Raw genomic sequence first — 22,994 nt, 5'->3', positions numbered from 1 at the left:
GCGGAAAAAGAGTAATGCAAAGTGGTGCAGCCACTCTGGAAAACAGTATGGAAGTTCCTCAAAAAATTAAAAATAGAACTACCCTACAACCCAGCAATTGCACTACTAGGTATTTATCCCAGGGATACAGGAGTGCTGATTCAAAGGGGCACATGCACTCCAATGTTTATAGCAGCACTATCAACAGTACCCAAATTATGGAAAGAGCCGAAACGTCCATGGATGGATAAAGAAGATGTGCACACACATATACACACACAATGAAGTATTAAAAGAATGGCACTCAAAAAGAATGAAATCTTGCCATTTGCAACTACATGGATAGAACTGGAGGGTATTATGCTAGGCAAAATTAGCCAGAGAAAGACAAATATATGATTTCACTCATATGAGGACTTTAAGATACAAAAGAGATAAACATATGGGAAGAGAAGCAAAAATGATGTAAAAACAAGGATAAGGCAAAACATAATAGACTCTTAAATATAGACAACAAACTGAAAGTTGCTAGAGGGGTTGTCAGTGGGGGGGATGGGCTAAATGGGTAGGGGGCATTCGGGAGGACACTTGGTGGGATGAGCACTGGGTGTTATATACATAGAGGATGAATCACTGGAATCTACTCCTGAAATCATTATAGCACTATATGCTAATTTGGATGTAAATAAAAGTAAAACAAACAAGAAACAAAACAAAAAAAAAAAGACACACCTCTCAAATGTGACAGAGCCTATCAAACTGCCATCCAAAAATAATGTACTGGTATTAACTTGAACGACTTTAACTTCAGTGACATAATGATGTAATAGAAAGTTTAGGGCGCTTGGGTGGATGTACGTTAAGCATCTGACTCTCGGTATCAGCGCAAGTCATGATTTCAGGGTTCTAGAGTTCAAGCCCCATTATCGGGCTCTGTGCTGACAGTGCGGGGCCTGCTTGAGATACTCTCTCTTCCTCTTGCTCTCTGCCCCTCCAGTGTGCACTCTCTCTCCCTCCCTCCCTCTCTCAACAAATAAACTTAAAAAAAAAAAAAGAAAAGAAATGTTGGTGAATATGTTTTCACATTCTCATTTGAATCAAACACTAATGATAATAATAATAATAAATTGTATTTGTGGACTCATTTATTTCATTTCTGGCTCATCATGCCCTTCACATATTAATCATAAAACTACTACTACATTCCCTTAAAAAAAGGTAAGGGAGGAGATAAACTTCCCAAGTTCACTCAGCTAATAAATAATTTGGCTGCGATTCAACCTAGTCTGCTCCAGAGCCCTTGCTATTAACCACTATGATCTACTGCCATAGTAGTTATCGCCGTCCCAGTACACAGAGACTCAGAAGGAATTTAAGTACAGTCTATTTCATCTGCAGTTTATCTTGGGGAGACTCACTATTATAAAAAAGTATATCCAATTGGTTTTTTCCTTCTCTACTATAGGATAAAAAAAAGTCTTTAATACCAAAATACTTATCTCAGTTAAGGAGGGTTAATTTAAATTGCACAAGTCCCAAAGATTATTACCAGCTTAAATGTACAAACAATTAATGGAGCTAGGCAATCTTATAAAATTAATGTTTAGCTCAGTTCACAGTTCATGTTCTTAACCCCAATTTTCTCTGTATGGCTCATTCTTATGACAGTGGAATATTTCTGTATTGCCGGTATAGTCATTTACTTTACTGAGGTTTCAGACGACTCTGAAGTCAATGGAATAACATTTATTACAGGGCTAAATTGCTGATAAATACTTGATACAAAATGTCTTCTCAAAACATGGTCTGTGTAAGTAGTATTTTTTCCAATAAAAAATTCAATTTCAGAATATGATTTTTAAATTCCAGCATGAATTATCTTACTTACCAATGTTTTTGATACAGGAAATACTTCTGACTTTACTATGCTTTCTAACGATTTTAGTAAGAGGGTCAAAACTTCAGAACCTGGTCTCTCTTTTTTGTTACCTATCAAAAAGGAAAAGGAAGAATGTGGTTCTAAACATGCAAGTATTTTTAGGGGTGAAAATACAGTATTTTTAGGAATAAAAACATATACTTAGCTAAGAAAGACTAATTTTTAAAGTAAATCAATAAATTGCCTTGTTTAAAAGAAAATTAAAGTCTGGAAGCTATATGCTTCAAAAATTGACTCTAAAATAATTTTATTTATAAAAGCCAAACAAGGGGCGCCTGGGTGGCGCAGTCGGTTAAGCGTCCGACTTCAGCCAGGTCACAATCTCACGGTCCGTGAGTTCGAGCCCCGCATCAGGCTCTGGGCTGACGGCTCAGAGCCTGGAGCCTGTTTCCGATTCTGTGTCTCCCTCTCTCTCTGCCCCTCCCCCGTTCATGCTCTGTCTCTCTCTGTCCCAAAAATAAATAAACGTTGAAAAAAAAAAAATATGTAAAAGCCAAACAATTCACTGAGTTCTATAAAAATTATTTGATCAGTATTATAGTAGTTACCTGATTCAATGATTGATTTCATCAAGCTAATTAGTTCCTTCCAAATAGCATTGACAACTGCCTCTGCCAAACAAAACAAAACAAACGTTAGAAATGAAGCAGAAAGTACTATAAAGGCTCACCCTTTTACCTTTATGCTAAAGACGTTGAGCAATTCTTAGTCTAAAACAGAATTCTTATAATATTCAGCCTTGTAATCAGTTTATGAAACACTATCACAACACTGCTTAAAGAAATGTTTTTTCAAACTGTAACACATTAACACTGGGTCATGGAACTTAAGGATAATTATTTTCTTTCTAGTACCTGTATTTTCTTTATTGAACACCTTTTGCTGCTGACAGAAGGAAAAAAATAAAGATTCAAAAGGACACCTGAAAACCAGCCAGTTAAACAGGTAACGATTTCATTTTTGAAATTTCTTCACAATATCTGACAGGCTATGAAACATAGGAGTTTTGAGTGTGGATGCTGGAGCCACAGAGCCCAGGTCTGAATCACAGTTCCACCACTTACTATGTGACTTTGCACAAGTTATTTACTTCTATGTACAACACAATTTCCTCATCTAAAAAACAAAGGTTACTCTAAGGATTAAATGATTTATACGTAAAGGTCCTGCAGCATAATCTGGGCAAAAGATGGCAATATGTAAATATTTCCTATTCTACTTTTTTAAACACAGGTTTAAACAAACAAAAAAATCTTCTCTTAAGTATTTACCAGAAGCATCTTTTCCAACCGCAACAAAGCTATCATGAACAGCAGTGATAAGCGTACTTGCATGTTTGGAAAAAAAAGAAGAGCTGCTGATTAATGGATGTTCGAGTGGCTCTAAAAAAGAAAAAAAGACAATTATGCCGACCCAAAGCTTTATGAAATAAATGTATCAATATAAAATTTTAGGTGGTCCGACATGTGTTTTCTATTAAAAAGATTTATGCTTATATCACACAGAATTACAGAATATTTTGGCTGTGGGGGAAAAAAGCATGTCTTCTCACCCCAATGTACAATGATCTAAACGGTTTTTAAAAAGTAAATACCTAAGCTCAGTACAAGTTTGTTTTGCTTAGCAAAACTCAAGACTTCTGGACCCAACAAAAAATGAAGCAGCATTTCAAGTCCCAAAAGTTGAATAGAGGGGATTGTGGCCATTCCACCAAAATTTGAACTTAAGTTCATCCGAGGAGTTACAGGAGTTCCATATGGGGAAGCACCTTAAAAAAAAAAAAAAAGAAAGAAAGAAAAAAGAAAAAAAAAAGGTAAGTTACATAAGCTAAATTAGCTAACCAAATGAACATATTTTGTTTACTTCATTTCAGTGAAATATATTTTTAAAAGTAAATACTTTGGGGGCGCCTGGGTGGCGCAGTCGGTTAAGCGTCCGACTTCAGCCAGGTCACGATCTCGCGGTCCGTGAGTTCGAGCCCCGCGTCGGGCTCTGGGCAATGGCTCAGAGCCTGGAGCCTGTTTCCAATTCTGTGTCTCCCTCTCTCTCTGCCCCTCCCCCGTTCATGCTCTCTCTCTGTCCCAAAAATAAATAAACATTGAAAAAAAAAATTATTAAAAAAAAAAAAAAAAAAAGTAAATACTTTGTTTCTGAAATAAAAGTTGAGTTCTTGTTTAAAACCTGTAAGAGTTCCTAATTAGTAGGTGAAGAACAACATTACTGTCACTTACCAATTCTAATGTTTTATTACTTATTTTTTGGGAAAGAGAGCATGAGTGGGGAGGGGCAGAGAGAGAGGTAGACACAGAATCTGAAGCAGGCTCCAGGCTGAGCGTAAGAGCCCAACTTGGGGCTTGAACTCACAAACCACAAGATCATGACCTGAGCCGAAGTTAGACGCTTAACTGACTGAGCCACCCAGGTGCCTCTGTCAGATACCACTTAAATTAAAATAATAATACTATGAAATATTAATATGCACACATTTCTAACACTTAAATATAAAAATCTGACTATAACTAACAAAATAATATACAGCAAATCATTTTCTTTCAATACTATATATGCTAAGCCACTTTTTAAAAAACATCTGTTAAGATCTGTTGTTTTTAATAATAACTCTAAGGTTCTGGTTCTGAAACAAACTCAACAGTCATTTGTAATATATCTCACAGATACAGTAGAAAAACGCAGATCTTCAACTACAACAATGCAAGTACAACAGTAACACATAAGGAAAACAAGAGTATAGGATGGATTTTGTGATAAGGGAGCCAAAATTACGAAGTGCTTCATTTTATATGAGTAACACTTAGCAAAGGTTTTATTTCAAGTCCTTTTTAAAAACAGAAAAAGAACCAAGTATGTCTACCTTACCTTTGTGTATAGGAGTCATGGGATTTAACCCGGGAGAAGTAGCTACACGAGATGAACTGCCTTGAGGTAAAGCATTAGAATCGATGCTTATTGTACTCTGAATCAGAGGCACGCACACCTATTGGGGTTAAAAACAAAAAGAAAGGGAAACTATCTCTAAACTACCTAATTATCCATAATTTTTTAAAAGTCTTGCATAATACAGTTAAATTTAAGAAGCAATCTAAATTCTTTTGATATGTTGAATCCTACTGGCTGTTTGGATGCACTGCCTAAATACTAAAATTGGAAAAGTAAACATTTTTATTACAACTATATTTGCCATGTATAATACCTGTAAGTTTTGTTACTAAATTCCAAATGGGAAATTATATCTGTAAATAATGCCTGAGTTTTAATGCTATTGGTAGAGACTCATTCTAAGCTTTTAAAAAATTCACCCTAAGAAAATATAAACTAAGACAACCTCAAGCTCATTTTCTAAGATCGTTCCAGTACCAATCAAATCTAGCCAATGCATAACTTCAACCAATGAATGTGTGGGACAACTGGGTAAGATAAGCCTACTAGGACCTCATAATGGTAGAATTTGGAAAAATTATGATCTCAAGTTACATATTACCATTAATGCCCAATTCTAATTAATTCATGCTATTAAGTTTAAAATCTTTAATACATTAATTAAAATTTTACAAACTTGCTAAAAATTCCAGTATATTACAAAACCCCAAGAATATACTATACTCACTGCTGTGCAATTGTGTATATAGACAAAAAGACTAAGACTACAGATTTAAAAGTAAAATGTACTCCAAAAACCCAGATAAAGAAATGAAAAAGATAAAAGAAATTATCAGAGCTATCCTTTTTTTTACTTACTGTACAAATATTCAGAAACCAAAGATGGGATTCATTGCAAAAATAAAGGAAGTATAACTAAGATTAAATAAACTTTATGTCTAAATGCCAGCAAGGGCAGTTGGCAAGATGGCGCCAGCAGGGGGGTGGAGAAGCTGCTGCTGGGCCCCAGTGGGTCCACCATAGCGGCTGCCAGCATGACCTGACCAGCAAGGAGGAAGAGGGCCAAAGCCTATGGTCCTCAGATTAGATAGAGGATTTGTTACAATTTTGTAGCCTAGAAAGTTACAAAAAAAACAAGAACTGATCCAACTTTTATCAACCAAGTGTAGCACTTAATTTCTATTTCAGTAATGTTGATTTTATTCTCAATTACATTCTAAATGTTATGGAATTTCCTTTCAAAAATCTTTCAAAATGACTTTAGAGTTAGATATTTGAGTGTTTGCTGGTTGAGAAAGCTTTAGAAGCTCCATTTCACACAACTGGAGAATCTTTTGAGGGAAATAAAAAATTCTGTGTTAGGAAGAAAAGATTTTTTATATATTGTGATCTGCTAACACAGCAAATGTAATACTGAAAGAATAGACTGTTAAGAATTTAAGAACACGTTAAAAAACTCCAATCATTAGAGCCAAAACTTATATTACCTGTTCAAAATTAGCAGGAAGATGAGGTCCAAGTCTCATTAGTAAATACCACCAGACTTCTAGTTTTGTTAGTGCTAGAGTTTCTGTTCTCACATGGATGGAACTCAAAGGCTGCATTAACAACTTCAGTCTTTTCGCACTGCATAAAATTTCTTAAAAGAAAATAAGCACATGGGCAAAAACATGTAAGAAGTTAAGATAAATTTTGTGGTTTTGCTAAAAACTAAATTTTAAAACTAAGTATGTAAGTCTCCTTTTATCATCGCAAGAGAACAGATTAAAAATAATTTTTTTTTAGGGGCGTCTGGGCGGCTCAGTCGGTTAAGCATCCAACTTTGGCTCGGGCCATAGTCTCACAGTTAATGTGCTCGAGCCCCATGTCGGGTTCTGTGCTGACAGCTCAGAGCCTGGAGCTCACATGTTCCCTCTCTCTCTCAAAAATAAACATTAAAAAAAATTATTTTGGGAGGCACCTGGTGGCTCAGTCAGTTAAGCGTCCCACTCCGGCTCAGGTCATGATCTAATGTTTCTTGACTTTGAGCCCCGCCTCGGGCTCTATATGCTGACAGCTCAGAGCCTGGATCCTGCTTCAGGTTCTGTGTCTCCCCCTCTCTCTGCCCCTCCCCTGCTTGTGCTTTCTCTCTCAAAAATAAAAAATACTTTATAAAAAAATTTTTTAAACCACCAACTGTTCTTGTTACACCTCAAATTTTCACTTTGACAAACTCCAATACAACTAGACTGTACTTAAGATGGCCATAAATAAATAAATAGAATAAATAATGTTTATTAGATACCGTGTGTGCGCTAGGGACAATTTTCCCAAGAGACATTTGGCAACATATATGGCATCTCTGGCTGTTAGACCGGAGAGGCAGGAGGTACAGAGAATGCTGTTGGCATCTAGAATGCACCCAGGGATACTGCTAAACTTCTTTCAACACATGGGACAGTCCTCCACAACAAACCATCCAGCCTAATATTCCATGTGAGTGTAACAACTGGGGATACATAAAAAGACCTCTGTGCTCAAGTAAATTATCAAGAAGACTTAATAGGGATTTTGAAACATCTGTCCAGCTGTGTTATTTGATGAAATGGCATTAATATTTCTGACAGTTATTTTGCCATTTAGCTTGCACAATTAACATTTCTATAAAGAAAATAAAGTCAAACCACTGTGCAAATACTCTAATCCTTTTTGAACTCCTACTGTACTTATAAGAAGAGTCCTACAATAATATCCCTACAGCAGAAATTGACAGTTACCATATTTTTAGTTACTTCTTTCACTCAGGACAGTGATGGATACCCAATATTTTATTCCTTTACTCAGTCTCCCATTTAGCCATTCTACCCAATGAGATTTAAAGGGAAGTGTATATAGAATTTCTGGAAAGCTCTAGCGATAGATGGCTCAGCTGGGAAGAAATTCATTTTTGCTCTTCTGCCTTCTCCCTTTCCTGTAGTCTATAATTAAGGCATACTGAAGATAACAGAAGAGAAAGGCAGGCAGCTGATTCCTTAAGACTTCTTGGATCCATAATACCAGGGCCAGACTTTTTAACTCTGGACTTATTTCAAATGAGATAGCGTTTTATTTACCTTCTTTAAGTTATGTCTATTTTATGCTTTAACACTTAACTTTTACACAAGTCCAATAGGTTTAGTCCAGAACGCTAACTTGCATTACCAGTTCATAAACAAAAAGGTAACATTTACAATTTGTGCCTGGCAATGTACTTTTACCACCATTTTCAATAAAATTATAGGTAATAAAAATAATTACTTTATAATACACACTAAGGAAAAAGGGATTAATGATCTTCACCAGAGAAAAATATAACATGAAATCAACATTACTTAGCAGATCTTATAAACATCCAATACTGTTTATATATAAGGTAAGTGGGTACTCATACTGATCCACTTTTGGGCTACATACTTTCTCATATTTACAGTTGACCCATTAACAATATAGGTTTGAATTGCATTGGTCCACTTATACAGATTTTTTTTTTTACAGTATAGTACTGTAAAGATATTTCCTCTTATGATCTTAACATTTTTCTAGCTTACTTTATCCTAAGACGAGAGTTTACAATACATAAACAAAATACAGGTTAATCAACTATTCATGTTATTGGTAAGGCTTCTGGTCAACAGTGGGCTACTTGTAGTTAAATGTGGGGGGAGTCAAAAGTTATATACAGGCTTTCAATTGTGGTGGGGTGTTGGTGCCCCTAACTCTCACACTGTTCAAGGGTCAACTATATATCAAACACCTCCGCTAGGCAACAGGAAGATAAAGTAAATCAAAAGGAGTCAATTCTATACATTAGTAGCAATGACCCACTATTAGGTACTGTTCCAGAGGTCCTGAAAAAGTTCATCAGTCACTGATACTTTTGTTCCATAGCAATCATAATTTTTTAGCTGTGAATTTCAAAAATGCCTATCCTTTTAAATTCTATTTTTAGCTACAAGTTTATTCTCTTAAAATAAAAAAAAAATATTTAACAGGTTATTTCAATATAAAACCCAAAAGATCAGAAAAGCTTTGTTCTTTTCATCTTGCTTGAGTGAAATCCATAGAAAAATCAAAAATTTTAAATAAGACTTACTTACCTGGATTCAAAGCAAAATTATCTATTAAACTCTTCCAGGCAATAAATGCTATTTTTTTAATCATGGGTGCTCCACTACGAAATCCTAGTTCTTCCAGCTGTAATAGAGAATTAATGAAACTCCCACTTCGATGCAAGGTCTAAAAATGAAAAATCATTAGAAAGTTATTTACCTGACTAAAACAATATACAGGCACTATTATTAACCTAATTCATTCAGTGTTAGCTATGTAAAGTCTTAAAAACTTAAGTTTAAAATTTACTGATTTTTATACGTACACTCAAAACTCAGCATCACAAAATATAAGGCTCCATAAAGTACATAATGCATAACACAGAACATTTCTGACATTAGAGAAAATGAGGAAGGTTTAAGAAAAATCTCAAATTTTACCAACTTAACGGTATCCGTAAGAAAATCAGTAATTAAAAAAAAGTAAGAAATGTTGAACCCTGAAACTAATAAAAATAATTTTTTTAAATATACTCAAAAAGACAAAACGTTAAGGGAAAAATGGACAGATGACAAGTAAATTATGAATAACAAGGAAAAATACATTAAAAATGAAACCGCAATCTCAACCGGCTGTAAATCACATCCAAACTGAACAGAATATAAATAACAAAAAATAACTTGCTTAGAGAATCCATAAGTAAAAGCTAGTAGAGCTAATAAATTCAGTATACAAGATCAACACACAAAAATCAGCTGTGTTTCTACACAACAGCAATGAACAATCTGAAAAGGAAATCAGGTATTTCCATTTACAATAGCATCTAAAAGAATTAAACTTAGAAATAAATCTAACCAAGGAGGTGAAAGACTTGTACACTAAAACCTATCAAGTATTGCCGAAAAACATTTAAAAAGACCTAAATAAATGGAAAACCATCTCATGTTCATGTATAGAAAGATTTTTTAATACCATTAAAATGTCAATTATTACACACGGCAATCTACAGATTCAACACAATACAAAAATAAACTCAAAAGGAATCAAATATAAAAAGTTATGAGAACTAAAACTATAAAAATCCTACAAAAATGCACATGGAAAAAGATTCATGGCACTGGATTTGGCAACAATTTCATGTCTATGACACCAAAAGCACAGGCAATTAAAGAAAATCTAATTTTTATGGGACTTCAAAACTAAAAACTCCTGGGCATCTGGGTGGCTCAGTCGGTTTAGCATTCAACTCTTGGATTTAGCCTGAGTCATGCATGATCTCACGGTTCGTGAGTTCAAGCCCCACATCTTGGGATACCCTCTCTCACTCTCTCTGCCTTTCCCCTTGCTCATTCACTTTCTCTCTCTCTCAAACTTAAAAACTAAAAACTCCTGTGCACCAAAGGATATTATCAATTGAAAAGATATTTGAAAAAAATATTTGAAAAATATTTGAAAATCCCAGACCTATAAGGGTTAACATCCAAAATAAAGAACTCCTCCTACAACTCAACAACAAAAATGAACCACCCAAATAAAAAGTGGGCAGGGCTGCCTGAGTGGCTCAGTCGGTTAAACATTAAAGTCTGGATTTCAGATCAGGCCATGTATGATCTCACGGTGGGGCTCTAGGATCAAGCCCCACATCGGGCTCTGTGCTGGGCATAGAGGGTGAAGATATTCTCTCTCTCTCTCTCTCTCTCTCTCCCTCCCTCTCTCCCTCTCCCCCAACAACTCCCCAGTGCTCCTGCTCTCTATAAAAACAAAAACCCACCAGCCACAAAACAACTTATTGAGTTACACTATAACTACTATGGATATCACTTGGATTACCAAGAGAAAAACCAAAAGGAAAGCTCTAGAATGTTCAAACTGGTGTGAAAGCTAAGCACTACCATAAACAGCACCATGCTAAAAAAAAAAAAAAAAAAAAATACAAATAAAAACTACGATTAAGAAAACGTATTAAAGGGAAACACCAAACTTAAGAGTGACTAAAAGATTCACAGGGAATAGTACCTGCTATCTACTGGACACAGTGGGACAGCCCTGAGCTAAAATACTTTCAAATATGATTAAAACCAGAAAGGGGAAGCGCGAAAATGGGAAGGCCCTCTGCCCAAGGTTAATGCCCAGGAAGAAAGAAATTCTAAGTTATTCAAACAGGAAAGGGAAAGAAGAGGTTGGTTGCTGTAACTAGTCTGCTCCACTGGAAACGGCTTTATACGAAAATCACCTAAATGTGAAAAATTCATTAGGCCAATAGACTTATGTTTCAAGAAGGCCGACATAATACAGCTCAGCCTGAAAGTCACCTTTTACCTCAACATATGGCATAAAGAAAAACCCTTTATCCCCACTATATACAACTTTGGGTATTACTACCAAAGGTATTGTCATGGACAAAGATGTAAGCAAGCTGGGTCCTGTGACACAACAAACACGTAAGGTTATTCTGGAGAAATATGCCCAAGTTACTAGCAATCCTGAAAATGATGGATGCAGAGATGCGGTCTTACTGGCTTGACAGCAGTTACATACAAGTAGCTCTTTACAATTACTGAAGACTGCACACCAATCAGGAAAACCCACCATTACTATGATTATTTCTTGTATGTCTGCAATCACCAAGAGAACTATTTACTGCATTGTCAAAAACATGAAAATGGCCCAGTTTTACAAAACAAAATGTTCTGGAATGGCTATCATATCAAAAAACAAAAAAAAAAAAAAACAAGTTTGGCAAGGATATGGGAAAATTGGAGCCCTGGTGTATTACTGGTAGGAATGTAAAATAGTGCAGCCACTGTGGAAAACAGTTTGGAACCAGCAATTCCACTCTTACACATATATCCAAGAGAACGAAAAGTAGAGAATACAAAAGATATTTGTACACCAAAGTTCACAGCAATTATTCACAATAGCTGAAAGGTAGAAACAACTCAAATATCTGTCAACAAATGAGTAAACAAACTGAGTTACACACCATGAAATATTCAGTTTTAAGAAAGAATGAAATTTAGTTAATTTCTACAACATGAATAAAACTTGAAAAAATGATGTCTAGCATAAACCATAAATAGAAAGACAAACAGTACATGATTCCATTTATGTGGGATGCCTAGAATTAGCAAATCCATAGAGACAGCAAGTAGAACAGCAGTTACCAGAGGCTGGGGCTAGGAGACCAAAGAAGTTCTTGCTTAACATATATAAAATTGTTGGAGAATATAAAGTTTTGGGTATAGATAATAGTGACGTTTACAAAATTTGTGTATATATTTAATAACAATGAAATGTACGTAGGACGGTTACGATAAATAGGTTTATTTATCACAGCAAAGAAAAACACCTCCCCTCTCCTTAAAAAAAAAGCCTGGCAGGGCGCCTGGGTGGCTCAGTCAGTTAAGCGGCCGACTTCGGCTCAGGTCATGATCTCACGGTCCATGAGCTCGAGCCCCGCGTCGGGCTCTGTGCTGACAGCTCAGAGCCTGGAGCCTGTTTCAGATTTTTTGTCTCCCTCTCTCTGACCCTCCCCCGTTCATGCTCTCTCTCTGTCTCAAAAATAAATAAACGTTAAAAAAAAAAAAAAAAACTTAAAAAAAAAAAACCTGGCTTAAAGAAGACAACATGCGGTTGATCCTCATTATTCATCAAAATTAAGTTCTATAAAGTCCACTGCAAACACTGTGTTAGCAAGTACTGAGCCCTTGCTCCTAGGGAAGATGCAGGTTAGGCTCCTATGAGAACCTTTTCTGTCAACCAATCGACATCAATCTTATATTTATTTCTGTTTAAAGATACCGTATGTATTGTTGATTCATGAACAATGAACTCACAGCCAACAGCACTGTAACTCATGCCTGAACAGAGCTTATCTAATACGTGTAATTTCTGAGGTGCCTGGGTGGCTCTGTTGGTTAAGCGTCCAACTTCATCTCAGGTCATGATCTTGTGGCCGGTGGGTTCAAGCCCCGCGTTGGGCTTTGTGCTGACAGCTCAGAGCCTGGAGCCTGCTTCACATTCTGCGTCTCCCTCTCTGTCTGTCCCTTCCTCGCTCATGCGTGCGCTCTCTCTCTCTCTCTCTCAAAAATAAATACAAACATTAAAGAAAATTTTAAAAAATAATACATATAATTTCTCCCCAGGGCACATCACATAATCTTCCTGTGCTTAAGAATCATGGACAACACTTTGGCACTAAGCCTGAGGGTCACTTAAAACTAAATTCACCAAGAAAAAGCACAAAATGTGGAAAATATGTCACCAAGCGGATTATGAAAAGGACATCTGTTTACAAATGAATACTGAGAGCTCAAATAAAAAGGCAGAGCATAACGTTGCTCTACCTCAGCTGGGAACCTGCACGCTGGGGTGGATCTCTTTTGCCATTTTGCAGATTTGCAATTGACTGGAAAAGCAAAAGTATTTACAGTGGGTTTGCAAACAAATTTTATTAAGCAGCTGAATTCACATCTATAGGATCAGCTCCACTATGTAAAGTTAAGACACGAGAGAAACTCATGTATAAACTACGAAATATTCATGATCTGTGGACTTACCTTCCCAAGAAGTTTGACAAACAAAGGCCACAATTTTAACACATAAGTCTCATTCTTACTCATAAATAGCTTTTGGAGTTCTGAAAGTAATTTCTGCAAATAAATGCAAAAATATTTACCAAAAGACGCTTGGGAAAACAAAATATGCAGTATCAGACTATCTTAGTTGAATAGCTTTTCCCAGTATTTTATTAGAAAATTTCCAAGTATATAGCAAAGCTGAAAGTTTTACATTGAATTTCCAAATATAAATACATACCATTAACATCTTACAATAACGGTCTTATCACAAATCTGGCCATTCCTCCATCTATCAATTGAGCTTAATTTTCTTCTACCAATATACGTTTCCCAGAAAACCAGCATGTATACCGTAAGGGTTCAAATGATAACATTTTAACTTAAAAATACATTAACAGCTTCATGGGTAGCAGACACCTGAGAACATTTTAGTTCAAATTTATGAAGAATTTTATATATACTCTTGGAAAATAAATTTATCAAAATAAAAAAACTTGCAAAGACATTGGAGCTACTTTAGTAGTCTCCAAACATTACCATAAGGCCTCTCGAATTTTAAAAAATAAACAAAATCCCAGGTTTTAAAATCTGGAAGCCTCCCTCACTACACCTGGATTACTGAAGTTACCTCTGAAGTGCCTTCCCTTCTTCTACTCAACTCCTCTAGAGTCTATTCCCAACACAGGCACAGCAATCCCTTTAAAGCCCAAGTCAGTACATATAACGCTCAATACTCAAAACCTTCAAATACAGTTTTCAATAAAAGTGAAAATTCCTTACAATATCCCCCAAGGTCCTATGTGATTTGGCCCTCTGTTCTTCTGACATCATCTCCTATCCTCTCACCCTCATTTACTCTATCATATTGCCCTTGCCAGTGTTCACTGAACACCAACTAACACACAACCATCAGAACAGGGCCCTTTGCTCTCAGTTTCTCCTGCCTGGAATTAACTTACTCCATATTACCCAAGTAGCTAATTCTTGTACCACTTTCAAATCACTGCTCAAATATCCTATTCTTTTTCCTTCCCTGACTGCCACACCCTTCCTCTACAATGGCACTCTTCATCTAGTCTGTTTTCCATCATGTTCTTCACTGAATATACTGTATTCTTTATTGCCTCTCCCACTAGACAATAAGCTCCACAAGTTCCTTTTGTTCTTTGCTATATTCAGTGTCTAAAACAATGCCTGGCATATACAGGTGCTAAATAAATATTTGTTACAAGAAATAAAGATAGAAAAGCTTATTAGGAAAAGTTATTAGTAAACAATACATTATATGCACTTATGTGCTTTAAATTTATACCTATTGAGATTGTGTAAAACAATCCAAATAGCACTCAAATTAGTTAATGTTCTCCCTTTTCCAGAAATGCAATCCCTTTCGGGGCGCCTCGGTGGCTCAGTTGGTTGAGTGTCCCAACTTTGGCTCAGGTCATGACCTCACATTTTGGGAGTTCAAGCCCCGTGTAGGGCTCGGTACTGACAGCCTGGAGCCTGCTTCTGATTCTGTATGTATCTCTCTCTCTCTCTCTCTCTCTCTGCCCCTCCCCTGCTCATGCTCTGTCTCTCTTGCTCTCAAAAATAAACGTTAAAGGGGCGCCTGGGTGGCGCAGTCGGTTAAGCGTCTGACTTCAGCCAGGTCACAATCTTGCGGTCCGTGAGTTCGAGCCCCACGTCGGGCTCTGGGCTGATGGCTCAGAGCCTGGAGCCTGTTTCCGATTCTGTGTCTCCCTCTCTCTCTGCCCCTCCCCCGTTCATGCTCTGTCTCTCTCTGTCCCAAAAATAAATAAACGTTGAAAAAAAAAAAAAATTTTTTTTAATAAATAAATAAATAAACATTAAAAAAAAAAAAAAGAAATGCAATCCCTTTCAATCACTATTCATTGGTGATGAAGTAAAATGCCTAGATCCTACAAACACTGAATAGACACTCCTTCCTTAATCTAGGAGCAGTGTGCCTACACTACCTTAAGCAATTACTTATGTTTTATTCGAAGAGGAACTTCCTATATCACAATGAAATGATACCACTATGAGCTCTAAGCTTGGGCCAGAAATTTACAATTCAGTATCCAAAAAAATCCTTAAAGTAATACTTACAGTAGTCATAAGCTGCTCTGTGATAGATGCTATTTCTTGTTGTTTTTGAAGCAACAACGGCATTCCCATCTCTAAAGCAGTTGCTCCTCTCAAATGTACCTTTTGGGCTGAATGAACCACTAAAGGTATGACCAGTTTTGCCCACCTAATTGACTCTTCTCCCATTTGAACTGGGGCTTGTTCAATTAGCCTATAATAAAAAAGTCAACGAATAAATTAGCTTGACCTCACCTTTTATGTCTAAACTACTAGGAAAATAACCAGCACAAAGAAATATACCTAGTATGGTCCATTTGTTTCAGAATATGTACATATACGCATACACACACACAGATCGAACTTTTACTTGCTAATTTGTAGATCTCCATATTACTTTTTTTTAATGGTTATTTATTTGTAGAGAGCACACACACGCAAGCGGGTGAGGGGCAGAGAGAAAGAGGGAGAGAGAATCCCAAGCAGGTGCCGCACCGTCAGTGCAGAGCCCAACTCGAGGCTCAATCTCAAAAACTGTGAGATCGTGACCTGAGCCAAAAATCAAGAGCCGGACACTTAACTGACTGAGCCACCCAGGCATCCCTAGTATCAATGTTTTTATACAATTAAATTTAACATTCTTTTAGAAGATAGCCAGAGAATGGTAACATGTGAGCATCACTCAGGGCATCAGAACACTAAGTAGAGTTAAGGCAAATAGCTCAATTAAAGAAAACTTTAAAGAATGGAAAAACGATGTAAGACAAATCACAGCAACAAAGTCATTGCGCTGTTAGTATGTCCTTTAAAGCGCAGGGATGGATAGAAGTTAGGGGATTTTCCTGTTCTCCCATTTGCTGCTAGTCACTGTTATTGCCTTCTGACATATCCCCTAAGTCTACTTGAAAGCCTATTATTCTTTAAACTCTTGCAAAAGCTTTAATGGAAATAATTTTTAAAATCAGAACTCTGTTACCAGCATCAGCATAACCAAGACTTTTTCTTTATTTTTATGTACACTCTCTGCCCAACATGGGGCTCAAACACATGACCCCAAGATCAAGAGTCGCATACATTACCAAATGAACCGGCCAGGCACCCCAACCAAGACTTTATTTTTATGACTCAGTAAAAATAAACAAGGAAACCTACTAATTTAAACTCATCTAATTCCTTCTTTTTCCTGTTATCTTTTCTCCTTGAGACTTTTAGAAGACATTTTCGTTCTTTAAATGTCTAACTCAAGTAACCAAAGTCCACTCTTTGAAGTGAATTCTACACTTGATCTTAGCCAAAAGGCCGAGAAGCGATGAAGTGAATTCTAAATGTACTGCAATTATTCTTCCAAAGCAGCAAACTCATACCTTATGATGACATTTAATGCTTCATAATCAACAACAGCAGAATGCAGCTCTCCTCTATTAAATACTATTTCTAATGAATCAATTATAGTGGATACCTAAAAGACAGAACCAAATAAATACAAATCAAGTAAACCTGAATTTTTTAAGTGGTGCGTAGTTACGAAAACTTATATAAAAACCATACTCACTACTTTGCCAATGATTTCAGTGGAAAACGTCTGCTTGGATATCACCCAAAGTGCCCTAGTACGTACATTTTTGTCTGAGCTCTTAACACTATCATTCAATTTTAAAAGCAGTTCTTCAATATCTGTGTCTGAAAAACAAGTAGCTTTAATTATGTGAAACAGTTTATATCCTTTAAAATCTCAAATATAGAAATAGAGCAAAACATACTCTACATTGTCAAAAAAATTAAATGCATATCCAGAGATTAGGATCAGTGAACCAATGTTGGTATCAAACTTCTTCCCAAAACACAAAACTTTATCAGAGAAAACAAACAATAGATTTAATTTTGTGCAACTGAAAAAACTGTATAGGCATCATTAATAGCCTTGAACATATAAGACAAATTTTGGCAAGATGTCATAAATCCTATACCTCTGCTCTAAAATGAACAACTTCTACTTTAGATTGGGAACATTTCCACATATAAAAAAGAATGGGCAGAAACTTTACCTTCAGACAGAAAGATGGTAATAACTTTAAGGAATCCTTATTCCCTATCCCTGATTTCTCCCTCTGTAAAGTTCACCTCCAAGGTTTGCATTAAAATGGCAAACTACAGGGGAGCCTGGGTGGTTCAGTGGGTTGAGAGTCAGACTCTCAGTTTCAGCTAAGGATCTCATGGTTTGTGGGTTTGAACCCCCCCCCCCCCTTAAGCTCCATGCTGTGAGCAGAGCCTGCTTGGGACTCTTTCTTCCTCTCTCTGCCCCTCTCTTGTTCTCTCAAATAAATTAAAAAAATAAAATAAAATAAAATGGCAAACTACAAAAGAATAATTAAGATTACTTGAAAACTTAGCTACTTTTGGTTCCAAATTACCCCAATACCACTACGTGAAAGATTTTCAATTCAGCATGTTCCTTAGTGCATATGCTTGTTTTATACTACAACAAATGACCATCTAAATTACTAACTTCTAAAGCAGATATTAGATATGCTTTATACAGGAAAAGGTTCAATTTTCACTGCAATCATTTTTAAAATAGACTTATGCTCTTTTTAGAGCAAATCTTATGGTATCAGAGTTAAAGCTACATCTAGAAAAAAGATCTTCTAACGATGACAAAACATCATTTCTTTGTCAAAAGCAAATCCTAGACTACAAATCACAAAACTAACAGAAAAGTAACAGTACTTTTAACATACCAAACTATATTTATAAACTCTAAAAAATATTAAGTCATAATAAATTTACCTGATAATCCTGAGGTAATTTTGGGATTATACAAACAAAACCCCAAGGCCTGTAGAGCAGCACTACTGAGGTCTGAGTTTTGACTGGAAATGTGAATCTGTAAAAACAAAAAGCACATTTGTTACAAACAATTACAACCGTAAATAAATTCTTAAGGAACAAAAGTGGACCAGAAAACAAAATTATTTTAGCCTAATCAATCAAATGTTTGAGTAGATAAAAAAGGAATAAAATCAGGAGTCATGTACATAGCTTGGCCAAAAAAGGAAGAATGGCACTAGATACAGACCACCTAAAAAGTGTTCTCTTAAAAGATAAAGAATGTCTCCAACTCCACACACCTGAAGGCAATAAAAAATGACAACAAATGGAAAATGCTGAAGACACCTCCACAAAAGATAGGCAAAAGACTCAAAAGACAAAAGCTGACATTCTAGCTTTAGAGTGGAGTGACACCTCTATAACAGGGAGGAATTGGAATGTAACATTTACTGAGAATCTAAAGTGATAGAAGCTTTAAGCATTATCTGAATCTTTTAAAAGAAATCCCTACTTTGCAGATTGGAAAATTTGAATGTCCATCTGGAATTCAAAGCCCAATCCATATTACGTATGTGAAAGCTGTAAAATCCCAAACCTGTCAAAGGTAATCTTGCTATATTCCCCAACCCTACAATTATTTGTAACCCTGTGTTTTTCTTGGTACCATTTCCTATTCCAAAGTGATTTATCTTCAAATCATCCCACTGCTCTCAATCAGATATCCAAGAAATTCTCAGCTATTTGCTGCTCTTGAGCAGGAAAAATAGTCAAGTATATGAACAGACACTTCCTTGGGACACCTCTTTTATAATTAATCAAACAAAACAATAAAAAAGACCAAACTCTGGAGCATAAGAGATAACAGAACAACCAGTTCAAAGAACCACAAAAAGACAGTCTTAAACACCTAAGACTTTGAAAGCTACTGCTATATCTCCAGGAGAATATCTATGATCAACTTTTATTAAATATATATTGCCTGAAAGTATTCCTTAACAGTGTTGTCTTCAAGAATGCTTGGGAGGGGGGGCGGAGCGGACACCTGGGTGGTTCAGTGGGTTAAGTCTCTGACTTCGGCTCAGGTCATGTTCTCCAGGTTCAGGTTCGGGAGTTCGAGCCCTGTGTCAGGCTCTGTACTGACAGCTTGGAGCCTGGAGCCTGGAGCCTGCTTCTGATTCTGTCTCCCTCTCTCTGCCCCTCCCCCCCTTCATGCTTTGTCTCTCTCTCAAAAATAAATAAACATTAAAAAAAAATGTTGTGGGTTCCTAGACTTGATACTAACAGTATTCTAAATACAGAAACATGTTGTATTTCGACCAGCCGGGTTCTTGTTCTAAAGGACTTCAATTATCCTTGCAGTGCTTAATAATTCACCCAGAAACCTTTTGTTGATTGTCAAGCTTCTGTTGATTTTACTATTAACCACACACATGCTTCCAAATAATTATTCATCAGGCATTTAAGTTACAAATTCTATTAACAGTGCATGCCACTGAGTTCCTGATCTTGCATGTTCTCAAACACCAAATTTATAAAAATGCATGTTTTCATCGCATCCAATATACTGCTGGAATGTGAAAAATGGTAAGGAAAAAAAATGAGACAATACGATTACCGTTGTTTAGTAATACTATTAACAAGCCTTGAACTACTACACAAAAAAGCTCCTGCTTACATGAACAAAAAGCACTGAGGACTGTAAGAGGTACACTTAAGGATAAGGAGTACCTTAAATGCCTCAACATTTAGGCAGAAATCATGCTAAAATGTACACTAAATATGACAGAATACTTTTTTTTAAAGCACAAAAACACAGTCATAAAAATAAGAACTCTGGAGATTCAGTTCAACCTTTTCATTCTAAAAAGCAAGGAATTTAGAAGTTGGGTGTTAGGGGCAGTCACAAAGCCACTATATACTCAAGTGAGGATAACAACAGAAGTCCTCAGTCTGATGTTAAACACCTCCCGACAAATAAGCAAAAAAGATAACAATAACAGTTTTTTAACCAGGCAAGAGTGGCAAAAACTGATGGTGAATGAAGGCTTAAAAAAATTTTAAAAAATGAATGCTACCCACAAAACAAAGACAAAATTACAGAAATCGTTTACTTAGAAGTACACTCCTATCAAACGGCAGAAAACATGAAATAATCTCTGATAATTGCTTTTAAATTAAAAGCACAGGTTTTAGATTATGTAGCCATAGGCAACATTAGGCAAGTTAAACCAATTTCTTCTACAAAGTGGGGATTAAAGAGTACCCTCATAGGGACATAGAGGATTAAGTGGCAGAATACATGTAAACTAATTTTAAAAGTACTTGATACATATTAAGTACTCAAAATAATCCTGCTTTTGTTTCATTTCAAAATTTTTTTGAATTTATTCATTCTGAAAGAGCAGGGAGAAGCAGAGAGAGAGGAGAGGGAGAATCCCAAGCAGGCTCCGAGCTGTTAGTTGGGAGCCCAACTCGAACTCAGGAACCATGAGATTATGACCTGAGCCAAAATCAAGAATCAGAGGCTACACTGACTGAGCCACCCAGGCGCCTCTCATTTCAAAGCTCTTTTGAGTGGGGCACCTGGATGACTCAGTCAGTTGAGCATCTGACTTTGGCTCAGGTCATGATCTCAAGGGTTGCAGCCCTGTACTGAGTTCAGAGCCTGGAGCCTACTTAAGATTCTGTGTCTCCCTCGCCGTCTCTCCCTCTCCCCCGCTCACAGTCACTGTCTCTCTGAAAAAATAAATATTATAAAAAACAACAACAAAGTTCTTATGAGTTAGCTGGTAAAATCTTTTTCCTACAAAGTAAAAACCATTCAATAAACAGAGACATACTTTTAAAACTCTGAACAGCCGAGAAAGTTTTCTCTCAATTTCCATAATGACTTCTTTTCCATCTTCTCCAGTCATTCGACTTAAAAGCAGAAAGAACACAAGGTTATGCAAATGACACACAAAAGAAATTATAATCATTCCCTAAAATACTCACTTGTATACTCTTTTCTACAATTTGTTAGAACTCTACCAATTTGATTGGTCCAGTGCTTAAAATACTTAATACCTGTGTATACAATTTATCATGTAATAATGTCCAAAATTAACGCAGAAAAAAACCCTAAGAATAACTTTTGCATCCAAAGTGTACACATTTGGACAGTATCACTATGTGAAAAGGAAACATGAAAACCTAGCTCCAATTACCAATTTACTAGAAATTTACTGTGCCTTTATAGTTTTGTGCCAATTGTTACAACTGTTAGCATTTCCAAATAACTACAGATAATTCAGCAAAATACGATTTGCAAAGAAAAAAATACTGCAAGGCATTTGCAATTAAAAATGAAACCCAGGTTACTGCTCCCTATTAAAAAAGCAATTCTGGGTTGCCACGTTGCCCCAAATACATGGGCAACTTACACTAAAAACCATCCCGCCAGCACACCCACTTCTAACGCAACTTAAAAAAAAAAAAAAAAAAAATGCTTCGCCTGCGAGATGCACGTGCGGGCTTCCTCATTCCAAACACACGCCCTGAGCGCTGCAGCAACACCGGGGACGTCACTTAGCACGCAACACCACCCCCCACCTTGCCCACGACCCCGGCGTCCTCATAGCAAGCAGACTTCTAGAATACACAAACTGTTTTGCGTGCCCCACCGCAACTATCTCCTCCCCAACCCCAGCGGGCCTTACCTGGTCAGAGTCAGGTAAGCGTCGGTCTGCTCTCCAAGGGGGGCGGAAGGGTCTTCCAAAGTCTCCAACAGCGGCTCCAGGGGGCTTGCACCCGGGGCCGTCATGTCGGCCACCCTGAGGCATGAACCGGAAAAGGAGAAAATCGAGTGACCGACAGAAACAGCCCCGCAGTGGCTCGGTCGGAGTCCGGGCCCCAGACCCGAGCGCCCGACCCCAGCTTCACTGCACCACTGCGTCTACATGCCCGGCCCCTGGCCCCCAAATCCAAGACTCTAACCTCCTCCTGAGCCTCGCAACACGCAGCCGGGTCCACGCTGCGCTCCGGCCCAGGCCCGCTCCCGCCACCACTTTCCCGGGCAGCTTTCAACAGTGGGAGGAGACCCGCGGGGGGCGGGAGAAGCCCGGGGAGCAAGGCACCTCGCCGCGAGGGGGCGGAGGGTGAGCCTCACTGAGGGTTCCTCGCGGCCTAGCACCGTGACCCAGATATTTACCCCACGTACGAAGATCAGGACTGCGTCCTCTCCGCCGCTAGCCCGCGGCACCCGGACGCAGCCGGAACTCGACTTTCCCGGCTCCGGCTGTTTACTCTCGCGTGCGGCTCGCTCCCGCCTAGGCCAAGATGGCAGCGGGGGCGGGCCCACGAGCGCGCGGGAGCAGGGCAGGCCTGACGGGAGAGCCTCGAGCCAATCCAACAGGCAGCGGCGCGCCTAAATCATCGATCGCCTCCCTGCTCTGTCGGCTGCTTAGTCTCTCCCATCAGGGCATCTTGCAGGTGGGGGTGTTTGGGCCTAAATTTAAACGGCGAGGGACTTGAAATTCAAAATGTGAGTGAGTCGCCGAAGTTCATCAGACTAAACTTAGTGGGCCTTCAGACTCTTTTCGAACTCCAAGCCCTGTGCTTCTTGAAATATTAGCAAC

General features: G+C 37.5%; 1 protein-coding gene across 7 annotated transcripts in view; it reads right to left on the bottom strand.

Annotated features, from left to right (window-relative positions):
* RIF1 (replication timing regulatory factor 1) overlaps window positions 1-22,736 on the bottom strand; it is a 75,254-nt gene extending 52,518 nt beyond the window's left edge. For 3 of the 7 annotated variants that reach the window (XR_006712878.1, XM_045479781.1, XM_045479786.1), the window contains exons 1-15: window positions 22,568-22,723; window positions 22,077-22,190; window positions 21,219-21,297; window positions 18,337-18,433; window positions 17,102-17,229; window positions 16,914-17,008; window positions 15,574-15,763; window positions 13,444-13,536; window positions 8,932-9,070; window positions 6,304-6,455; window positions 4,796-4,913; window positions 3,513-3,686; window positions 3,190-3,300; window positions 2,467-2,529; window positions 1,868-1,968 (exon numbers count right to left, since the gene is read on the bottom strand). Coding sequence is in view for 6 of the 7 variants with exons in the window: in XM_045479781.1 (XP_045335737.1) it covers window positions 1,868-1,968; window positions 2,467-2,529; window positions 3,190-3,300; window positions 3,513-3,686; window positions 4,796-4,913; window positions 6,304-6,455; window positions 8,932-9,070; window positions 13,444-13,536; window positions 15,574-15,763; window positions 16,914-17,008; window positions 17,102-17,229; window positions 18,337-18,433; window positions 21,219-21,297; window positions 22,077-22,180 (1,644 nt within the window). In the remaining variant the exon portion in view is untranslated. Of the gene's footprint in view, window positions 1-1,867; window positions 1,969-2,466; window positions 2,530-3,189; window positions 3,301-3,512; window positions 3,687-4,795; window positions 4,914-6,303; window positions 6,456-8,931; window positions 9,071-13,443; window positions 13,537-15,573; window positions 15,764-16,913; window positions 17,009-17,101; window positions 17,230-18,336; window positions 18,434-21,218; window positions 21,298-22,076; window positions 22,191-22,353 lie in introns of all 7 variants that reach the window. The other 4 variants (XM_045479784.1, XM_045479783.1, XM_045479782.1 and 1 more) reach the window with 4 other exon arrangements.
* Between the last annotated feature and the right edge of the window lie 258 nt (window positions 22,737-22,994).

Source organism: Leopardus geoffroyi, chromosome C1, assembly GCF_018350155.1.
Source record: "Leopardus geoffroyi isolate Oge1 chromosome C1, O.geoffroyi_Oge1_pat1.0, whole genome shotgun sequence".
Classification (NCBI taxonomy): Eukaryota; Metazoa; Chordata; class Mammalia; order Carnivora; family Felidae; genus Leopardus; species Leopardus geoffroyi.
Note: the sequence above shows the minus strand (reverse complement) of the source record. Positions and strands in the feature narration are given on the sequence as shown.